General features: G+C 49.3%; 1 protein-coding gene across 1 annotated transcript in view; it reads right to left on the bottom strand.

The window, feature by feature from the left end:
* Prkce (protein kinase C epsilon) overlaps positions 1-10,687 on the bottom strand; it is a 530,068-nt gene that overhangs the window by 31,485 nt on the left and 487,896 nt on the right. The window contains exons 12-13 of the mRNA XM_026783064.1: positions 6,466-6,604; positions 246-434 (exon numbers count right to left, since the gene is read on the bottom strand). Of these exons, the coding sequence (XP_026638865.1) occupies positions 246-434; positions 6,466-6,604 (328 nt within the window). The remainder of the gene's footprint in view (positions 1-245; positions 435-6,465; positions 6,605-10,687) is intronic.

The following is a 10,687-nucleotide window of genomic DNA, read 5'->3' as shown; positions in this document are numbered from 1 at the left end:
AGAGAGAGAGAGAGAGAGAGAGAGAGAGAGAGAGAGAGAGAGAGAGAGATACAGACACACACAGATATACACAGAGACACATACAGACACACACACCACATACACACATAGACATACAGAGAGACACACACAGACGCCACATACACACACACACACACAGACACGCCCCAGAGGGGGGTGAGAGAGGAAGAGGTGGGGAGAACAACCTCAGGCAGCAGAGCCAAAGGTGAGGGACAGTGACTCACGGCTTTCAGGATGCTGACGGCCTCCTTGCTGAGCCAGACAGGGTACAGTACGTCATCATGAAGGATGGATTCGAACAAGTCGTCCTCGTTGTCGGCCTCAAAGGGGGGCTGCCCCGCCATCATCTCATACATCAGCACCCCCAGGGCCCACCAGTCCACCGAGGGGCCGTACTCCAACTCCTGCAGGATCTGTTCAGGAAACGGAGCGGCAGGGTCATTTGAGAGCCTCCCCCAGGAACACAATCTCTCATGGCACCTTTGTGTCCCCACCTTCGCTTCCCACTTGCTCCACCTCAGAGTGGAGTTGTGTTTCCCAATAGAGGCTTACCCCAGCACCTCCAGAGAAGACTGGACTGTGTGGGAGGAAGATTGAATGTGGGCGGTCAACAGTCCTCCGGCACAGCCAGCACCTAACCTCTGGTGGAAACAAAAGGCAGTCTCTTTGTTCAAGCTCCTGAGTTGCACTGAGGGCCACTTTCAAAAGAAGAGAGCACAGTTTGACACTGAACTCTAGGTTAGGGGGTAGGATATGAACTTCAAAAGGCCATGCTGAGAGGGATGTGTAGCAAGCCCAGTCCTGTTGTCACACACAGCTGGAGGGAGGAAGAGCAATATGCTGACTGCCCAAGTAGGAAAGAGACAAGAATCTTTTATTCCCCCCATGACTAGCCTGGAATTCACTCTGTAGACCAGGCTGACCTCGAACTCACAGAGAGATCTTCCAGCCTCTGTCTCATGAGTGCTGGGATTAAAGGCGTGCACCACCATGCTTGGCTTGAACCAGAAAGCTGCTATTCCTTAAATGGTAACCAACACCAAGCTTACCTGAGCCCCGTAATCCAGGGAAAGAAATAACAGAAAAGACATCTCCTGAAGCTCACCTGTTCTACCCAGAAAGGTCCATTGTGTTCTGTCTAAAGACCCGTTCTTGTCCTTTCTCCTGGTTCCCTGAGTCTCACCAATGAACTTCTCATTTAATAGACCCTATAGATCCCAGGGCCTGTCCTTGGGACAGCCTTGTGAATGAATGCTATCTCTATGGGCAAAGTCAAAGTTCAATCAGTTCTATGACTGTCTTTGAATTCTGTCTTTGACAATGGCCACCCAGCCTCAGCAGCATCCCCTCATCCCAGACACCGCTTATCTGGCCCAATGGGCAGAGTCAGAGAAGTAATTTAGGCTGAACCCATGTGGGAGATGCTAAGCAGCTCTATGGAGCAGTCTCAAATTACTTGGGATTAAACAGAAATCGATAGACACATCTAAGAACCCTAAGGACATGCGCAGTCTAGAAACCATCTAACTCTGGGATGGAGAAGACTGGGAGATGCTGTAGCGACCTCTACAGTATTTTATCCATTTCCTTAGCACGTGGGGTTTCTCCAGTCAGTGCTCAGTGTAAAATCAGAACTATAGACTGCACCAGACTGGGGCCGCAGCCAAAGCCGGGTCTTCTTTCAACCTCCCGAGATCTAGTCGGCAGGCTGGCTTACCAAGTCTTAGTGGTACCCTGGTTTCTTGTCCTTCAAGGTCATGCCTGATGAGCCTGTTCCTCCAGAGAGTCTTTTCAGATTTCTCTAGCATTCTCCTGTTCCCTCAGGCCTTGCCCGTTCCTAAGGGTTGCGAGCACTTCCCTTATATATATGGCCATTTCAGTCACTGTTTCCACAGCCCACATTCTCCCGGGAGCATCTGGAAAGTACCACAAAGTTATTCCCCATCATTTTCCAGAGCCTGCTGCTGTGGCCAGCCCACGTATATACTCAACACAGCTACCACTTCACACCTTCTGCTGAGCCTGCTGCTGTGGCCAGTCCACGCATATACTCAACACAGCTACCACTTCACACCTTCCACTGAGCCTGCTGCTGTGGCCAGCCTGCTCATACACTTATGACACAGCTACCACTTTGCACCTACCACTGTGTGTCTATCTTATCCAGTGTATCCTGTTAACTCTGAAGCTCATGGCTCTAGCTGATAAGGTGGGCACTTCAGCATTTTGGGGTGGATGGTTAGCATCTGTACCTCTGTGGTTTGGTACCTTGTGTACACTCAGAATGGGTGATGCTGTGGAAATAGCAGGGTGGTTTTATTCAGCCTTCCTAGGTTCCTTTTGAGCTTTGATTTTGGTGAAATCGCTTTTAACTTCCTCTTAGGTTCTGCCCCAATTATCCATGGCTTGATCACCTTGCCAGTTATGGAGCTGGTAGGGAGGGTTAAGTTTTAGACATCATGGGAGGGTAAGTGGTATGGAAGCCAGCCCTTGAGAGGGTCAAGTGTTGAGTTGAGAGAGTTGAACAGGAACCAAGAGCTGACAGCCATTTCCTGAGGAGCAAGGGCCAGGTGTGGAGAAAGAAGGGGGCTTGAGAAGTGCCAGAGGGGTGCAGCGGGTGTGTATGGGGGAACTGGCAGTGCTGATCCCTCAGAAGGTGGCTCTGGTTTCAGGGCTAGCCTCTCCTACTTGAATAAAGGTGTTTGCCTTCTGAAGCACCCCCACCTTTAATCCCATTAGAGTCTTAAAGCAGCCTGCTGAGATGGGCAGGGCAGGCATTAGGATTCCCATGGGAAAGATAGGAACCCAAGGTTTCAAAAGACTTCCTGACTTCATCAAGGGTACATGGGGACATCCTGGGCAGGTCTGGACGCAGCTCTCACTACTGTTTCTTATACCCCATGATATAATCCAATGGTGAAGACAGCACGGGAGGGAGCTACACTTGGCCAGTTTTTGTCGTGGGCTGGGCACTGTGTTCTGTGTCGTGGGCTGGGCACTGTGTTCTGTGTCGTGGGCTGAGCACTGTGTTCTGTGTCTTGGGCTGGGCACTGTGCTCTGTGTCATGAGCTGGGCACTGTGCTCTGTGTCGTGGGCTGGGCACTGTGCTCTGTGTCGTGGGCTGGGCACTGGGCACTGTGGTATGGCACGCGCTCAAGAAGCAGAACTTCACTTCACCCTCTCACTAGCCCTCACCAAGGCAGGCACACCGTTCCTGATCAGCTGTCATTCGCCTACCATAAGACCAGCATTTGTTGGCCATTTCCAGGGCTCTAACGATTTTATACAATGGGCACAAAGGACAGATGGGCAGGGAGAGTTATGAAGCCTTGTGCTAAGCACACTCAAGAGTCTTGCTAGTGCGCTACTTTACAGGGAGCTGGCCTGGGCTTCTCCTTCACCGTGAAGTGCATGTTTTTCTTGGGCAGGATCCTTAACTATTGTCAGCTCTTTGATCCTTGTGGCACGGGCTCACGGAGGGACAAGAACAGGAGCTTCTTACCATGAGAAGAATTCCTTACCATGGTAAAGGATGAGCGTCGAAGATGAGAAAGTGAGACTCATTCTCGGTCCCAGTGAGACTCCCTCCTCTCCTTTATTTTTCCTTGCCGGCTGCCTTGCTGCTATTCTTGCTAAGGAAACACGTTAGCAGAGAGGCTGAAATCTCTGCTTTTAGAAGGCCAAAGCTCCAAAGAGCATGGAGATGCGGAACCCACAAGCCTCACTCCTGAGCTCTCCCTGGCCCCACTTGTGTGCAGGTCTGTCCTTTACCCCGCCTGCTTGTTATTGTTTGTAGAAACTTGATCCAGTCATAGAGTATTGAGAATAAATCCTAAAACTAGAGGTTCAATATCAGCACAAGGAATCAGAGGCAATGCCGGTTTTTCTTAAAGAGAAATCTCCCTAGACATTCATTGGATATCTTGCAATGTTATCAGAGTGTAAGAGGCTATAAAAAAAAAAACCCACAGGGTGAATCTTTCTCTGAACACTTAAAACATTTTTACACGAATATTCTAAAGAGGAAGTATAAGAATTTCAGATCAAAGCCACATAGGTTCAAATTCTAGGCAAGAGGCCATTAGAGCTGCTCCCAAGAGCCAGGTGTACGAGTGAATCCAACAGGTATTCTATATCCACAATTAGCTCACGTGTACAGGAGACAACGGAACGTCTGCAAAGCAGCACCAACTCCAGGAGACAGCCAGGGAAATGACAGCTAACAGTATCACCCCCATGACCAGGAAAGAAAAACGCAACCCAAGCAGTTACATTCTCTGGCTGTCCAGTTCAAGTTCACTAAGATCAGAATGTTTGAAATATTTTATGACACAGGGTCTCAGGAAGCTCAGGGTAGCCTCGGGCTTCCTACACAGCTGAGTATGACCTTGAACTTCTGAGTCTCGTGCTTCTACCTCCTGTGTGCAGGGATTACAGTCTTGCACAATCAGGTTTGGCTTCTGTGGTTTCTAGGGGTGCACTGTGAAGGTTCTGCTCAGCCTGTTGGTGTGTACTGTGGTGGCCTGCCTTCTTCCTGGGATGGACGTGATGAAGATCCACCTCCAAGGACACCCTTAGCTAGTAGGTTCATGGATCCTTCAGGGTTGAAGTCACATTCCTGGCTCTTTTTATCCTAATTTGTGTTCATCATTACAAGCACTAATAAACCACTTGCTCTATCTTTACTATTTTAAAATTTTGTTGTATTGATTAGACCAGTGTGTGTGTGTGTGTGTGTGTGTGTGTGTGTGTGTGTGTGTGTGTGTGTGTGTAGAGGTCATACATCATGGTGAAGGTCAGAGAACAACTTTTATAACTGGTTCTCCCATTCTCCCTTTAAGTGTATTTTAGGGATTGAATTTGAGTTGTCAAGTCTATGCTATAAGTGTGAAGCATGATTAATAAAAACTCAGAGAGAGTTCAACTGGGGTTCAACCTGAAGATCCGAAAAGCAAAGCAGACAGTCATTGGCTCTTACCTCGACCTCAGTCCAAAATGGCGATCCTGCCTCCAGGAATCTCAGAATGAGACTGTCTGAGACCTGTCTCCTCTCTTTTTATAATCCTCCTTAGGGCTAGGATTAAAGGTGTGCGCCACCACCATTGCCAGGTCTGTAAGGCTGACCAGTGAGGCTGTTTTACTCTCTGATCTTCAGACAAGCTTTTATTGAATTGAAATGCCACTATACCAGTACTTTTTCTTGCTGAGCTACCTCACCAGCTTTTTAGTTATGCTACTTAAGTTTCCTGAAAATGGCCAAAGTGCTGTCATCTCTTGGCTTCCACACAGGTTGAAATGTCACATCCATTCATCCACACATTCAAAAGAAACCTGAGTGCTGGACCCTGAGAATGCCCAGAGTGAAGCAGACCCTGCCTTGAGAGGACTCACAGCCTGGAGCCGTGGCCCTTCCTTCTCCTTGGTTCCACTCTGGCCCTTCCTACGGTTTCCAACAATGCTCTCCTCGTCCCTGTGCTACGTATTCTCTGCAAGTCGATTGCTCAATTCTAGATGCTCCAGATGCTTCTGTATCCCTGAGGCACTCTCCTGGCTCTGGTACTTTGTTCTGCTTATGGACGTGTCACTCTCTGTCTAGACTAACAGCTCCTTTAGAAGAGCAACCAGAGTCTCAGTCAACTCCGTTCCCACACAGCTTCGTTTAGCGGGTGCTCAAATCACGTCCACTGGAAGGAAGCCTCTCCACACAGGCAATACTTAATGGGATTGGTGCCCCTTTCCCATCTTACGTGTCTCAAAACCATCAAATACATTTAATTGTCTATGGGGCTATATGGCTAAGTGTGAATCATGCCTGCTAAGTATCTCTTGGTTTGGGACAGACTGCTCTGGAGGACACAAGCCAAACAGTCACCTCATGGTGAGCACGCTGTTCCCTTAACTTTCACACAAGGCAAGCACAAAGCAACCCTCTGGTGAGGCTCACAGTGGACATCTCTGACCTTTGCTTACACCGTTCTCTTGCTCCACGCATGTGCCTACTCTGTAGACTTGCGACCTCAGTGCAGACGGCAAAGCCTTTCTGACTTCACTATGGATGATACATTCAGTGAAGCCACTTGCTGCCTTTTTGGTAGAATTTCACTCTTCTGATTGGGAAGAAGTGAAAGCTCTCCTGCACATCGACCAATTTCTCTTAGCCCTAGCTCTGGTGGTAGCTCTGGACTAGGATGGACAAGTGACACTTTGTAAGGACTCACTCAGGCCTGGGGACTAGATGGTCACTCTCAATCCACGTATCCCGTCCTCATTACCTACCACCCCATCCTTCCAGAAGAATCACAAAACCATCTTCCTTCCGTGTCTTACTCCTAGAAGCCCCCCCCTTTCCGGATCCTTTTCTTAGCACCTTTGGGTGATTGGCATTGGATTGTTGCTTCAGCCCTGATACTAAGAGAGAGAGTGGTCTTTGCACATGGGGCTCACCTCTGGGGCTATATAGTCGGGGGTCCCACAGAAGGTGGTAGTGGTCACGCCATTCAGAATCCCTTCCTTGCACATCCCAAAGTCAGCCAGCTTGCAGTGACCTTCTGCATCTAGAAGGATGTTGTCCAGTTTCAAATCCCTGTAAGACAGGTTAAGGTCACATGGTTAGCCTCACACACACAATGGGGTCTTCTTGAGTTAGACACACCCTAGGGAAATCCCCAGTGAAGGGAGTCTTGGGAGAGGGGGTGTCTGACCTGCCTTAGACTAACCCTAGTCTGGGGAATCTCCCAGCTTGACAACCTTCAGCAGTACTTACAACTCAACAAAACTCCTTCATAGTCTCCTGGCTGCATTAAAGTTTGGACTCATGTCATTTAGACCCCACTGTGAGAAATGAGTACCCCCCTTTCCCACATCCTTCACAAGTTAACAAGCTTGGGGGATACAGGGTGACATATACAATATCACTGGATCAGAGAAAACCCCAAGAGTCTGAGTTGCTTGATTTCAGAAGGAAATGACTGCAGACAGGTGTCAGCGTGAGAACAAGTAAGGAGCAGTGGCCCTCGGGTGGATGGAAGCTAGTTTGGACAGATGACAAAGAGAGGAACCGAAGGAGAAGGGGGATAGAGGCAAAGGAGAGAAGACCAGAGAGCAGGGTTCCTGAAAAGAGAGAGACAAGACAGGTGTGTTAGAGTCAACCCCAGGGAGCTTGGGGTGTCAGGAAGAGGGGTTTGAAATCCATGCTGAGGGGACTGAGTCCTGCCTGCAGGAGCATGGTGCCTATGCAAGATCAGTTTCCTGCAGGTGAGGGTCATAGGTCATGCTGGCCTCAATCATGGTGGCTCCTCTGTGGCCCATTTTAACACTCCAGGGTTCTGAGATTTCTTATCTAAAACCTAGAGTCCTAGATAAGAATTTTCCCACCACAACTGGAATCTCCGGGTCTGGTCCCATAGAAAGGTCTAGATTATATGGTTGGAGGTTCCTGTTCTATGCCTCTCAGCGACTACTCTGGGCTTTTGAGGTGGGCCACTCAAAAAGGCCTCTTCCCCTACGAGCAGAGGTCAGGAAAGGCCACGCTCATGGCCTGTTGACATCTGAACTTGAGCTCCTGGCTTCCCATGGGGCCCAGACTGAAGGAGAGGTGGGGCAGGAAATACTTCTGGTGCTGCCTGTGTTGTATCTGTGACCCTATTTCTGATTACAGTTGGAATTCCTTGAGAGAGAAGAAAGCACATAGGAAGGGCCGCTCTAAGCAAATGATCCCCAATCACAGAACACCGAGCCCAGCCAGCTGCCCACGGGGGCGAAGTCCTGACCCCGACCCTGGCACCGAGTGAGGGCCAACAAGGCTCAGCTCTGGCGAGGGTGGGAAGGCAGGAATGAATGTCGGGCTGGGATCCTGGCTGCCAGGGTTTCATCACTGGCTATGGCATAGCCTTGTTAAAGTCACCTTGCTGGGCTGGGCCGCATCTGTCAGGTTGGGGTCACACACTGTTTGTATGCTTGTTTGAGGGACTAATCGGATGGAGTGTGCGAAAGGCGGAAGTCTTTATTCACTTTCTTTGTGGAACCTTTGCAGAAGTTTCTTTACGGGAACGTGGGACTGGCTGAGGCAAATATTCCTCCATGCTGTAGTACCCAGGGTTGCCTCTACAAGGTCCACATGATTGTCACACAGATCATACAGCAAGGACTGTAAAACCAGTGAAAACAATGTTTCTGATGGAGACTGCACTTACCCCCCCACCCCATTACCAAGTTCAGCATTCTTGCTTGGAACCTGAGCTCTGAAGAGCATGCTCCATGGCTAAGCATTTTCTACCCTTGCAGAAATACAAAGCCAAAGCAGGGGGGAGGTAAGGGATTTATTTCAGGTGACCAGGGTTTCCTGCTCCAAAGGCTGCTCTCTTGGCTCTGGGCTACCCTCCTTCCAGGGCCAGCCACCACCTTAGCTAGATAAAACGCCCCCAGTTCTGCTGTCAACGCACCCCGCTAAAGCCTTTGTTGTGCCATAGAAGGGACTTATAATCCTTTAAATTAAAAACCTTTTCATACAATATATTTTGATCACGCTTTTCCCCTCCCTCAACCACTTCCACCTCCTTACCCACCCAACTTTACCATCTCTCTTAAAAACAAACAAACACGAAAATCAAAACAAGCAAAAGTACAGTAAGACAAAATAAAAATAATGCCTAAATGAAGCAAAATGAGACAAAAATACCACTCAATTCCTTTTATGTTGGCCAACTCCTTCTGGGTATGGGGCATCCCTGGAGTACGCTTGATATACACAGTGACACTCCAGAGAAAACTGACTTTCCCTTTGCCCCTGGGTATCAACTGCAGATAGTTTCTCGGGGAGGGATGGGACCTCGTGTCCACCTCCTCCCCTCTGCGCTGGCAACTGTGCAGATGTGGTATGTGCTGCCACAGTCTCTGGGACTTCATGGGTGTATCAGTCCTGGGGAGTCTAGAACACACGGCTGTCTCAAAACAGTCCATCACTTCTGGCTCTTACAATTGCTCCTTTTCCACACAGATTCCTGAGCCCTGGGGACAGGCGGTGGGAGGAGGTTGGTGATTTAGGACTGAATGCTCCAATCTCTCTCACTCTCTGTATATTGTCCAGTAGTGGGCCTTTGTGTTAACTCTTGTAGTTCTGGCTGTTCTGGAACTTGATCTGTAGACCAGGCTGGCCTGAAACTCAGAGATCTTCCTGCCTCTGCCTCCCAAGAGCTAGGATTGAAGCCATGTACCACCACCACCTGGCTTTTATGTTAATTCCTATCTGCCTAGAAGCAGTTTCTCTAATGTGGTGCTGGACTATGGGCATTAGTCTCTAGTGAGGCGCTAGTCTATGGGCATTAGCAGCGTGTCACGAGTAGAGAAGAGTCTAAAGACTTGAAGCCAGCCTTGTTCTGGCTCTGATGTGCCTCAGGTTGCCATATAGAACAGTCTACACACCCACCAGCTCCCACCCTCCTCTCATGGGTTTCTGGCTAGCTTGGGACAGCCCCTCGTTCTTTCCTGCCGCCTGCTTTTCTTTCTCTGGTTCACTCCTCCTGGCCTCTGCTTCCTGCCCCCTCTTCTCCCTGGGGAAGAAGTTGACCCAGCTGCTGTCGGATATGAGCAAGTCCTACGGGCGCCCTTGGCTATGACCTGGATTGGCCCTAGCCAAAACACTCCTTCCCACCCTGTAGCCACTGTATGCAACTCTACCTCTGTTCACTTCCTCCTTTGCCATTCAGATATCCGAGTTTTTGAAAACTCTTAACTTTGCACGCAAAACCAAACAAAGAAAAAGTGAGTGATTTCTAGTCCTTTTTCTTGGAACAGAAGGCTTAGAAGACAACCCTGCCTGGGGACCCAGGCTGGCTGCTATTAGAACACCATTCCTCTGGAGCTTTTCAGTCTCATCACAAAGTGTTCATCCGTCTGGAGCAAGCTTGTCTGGTGTGGGCTTGTCAGGGGAAGCAGTGTGTGTGTGTGTGTGTGTGTGTGTGTGTGTGTGTGTGTGTGTGTGTGTGTGTGTTTGTGTGTATGTTGGGAGTGGGGCTTTAGCAGATGAGATCCCTAAGGAAGCCAGGCCATGCCAGCTAAGGGAGGAAAGAGAGGATGTCCTTCTCCGTGAGGAGGAGGGGAGACGGGTGTTGGAAGGAAGCAATGGAGGACAGTGTGGTCCCTGGTTTCCTCCCTTCTCTTCTGCAGCAATGGCTGCCTTAGGGCCCTAGCTTTCCACTTCCCCAATCCTGCCCAAGAGCCTCTCACCTGCAGTTTTTAGGCCTCTCAAGAGGGAGGGTAGAGAGGAATGGTGCCCAGATCTGACTTCTGAGGGGTCCAGCTATAGGGCAGGGGAGATGGGGAGAGGCAGGGGCAAGTCCTTCCTCCCGGAAAACTCCCAGGTACTCAGAACCTAGCCTAACACAGAGCAAATGTTTAGCAACCTTGACTGGAAGCGTTCCAGAAAGACAATTGCCCAGGCACCAACCTCTCCTTCTCAGTCCTCAAACACAAGAGGGCATCCATAGTCTGGTACTTTTTATTGTTTTTTGTTTGTTTGTTTTGTTTTTATTTTTTGTTGCCCCCCCCCTTTTTAAAAGATTTTATTTATTAAGTATGCAGTGTTCTGTCAGAAGAGGGCATCAGATCCCATTATAGATGGTTGTGAATCACCATGTGGTTGCTGGGAATTGAACTCAGGACCTCTGGA

Source organism: Microtus ochrogaster, chromosome 16 (assembly GCF_000317375.1).
Source record: "Microtus ochrogaster isolate Prairie Vole_2 chromosome 16, MicOch1.0, whole genome shotgun sequence".
NCBI classification, from domain to species: Eukaryota; Metazoa; Chordata; class Mammalia; order Rodentia; family Cricetidae; genus Microtus; species Microtus ochrogaster.
This window is presented reverse-complemented; position numbering and strand designations above follow the sequence as displayed.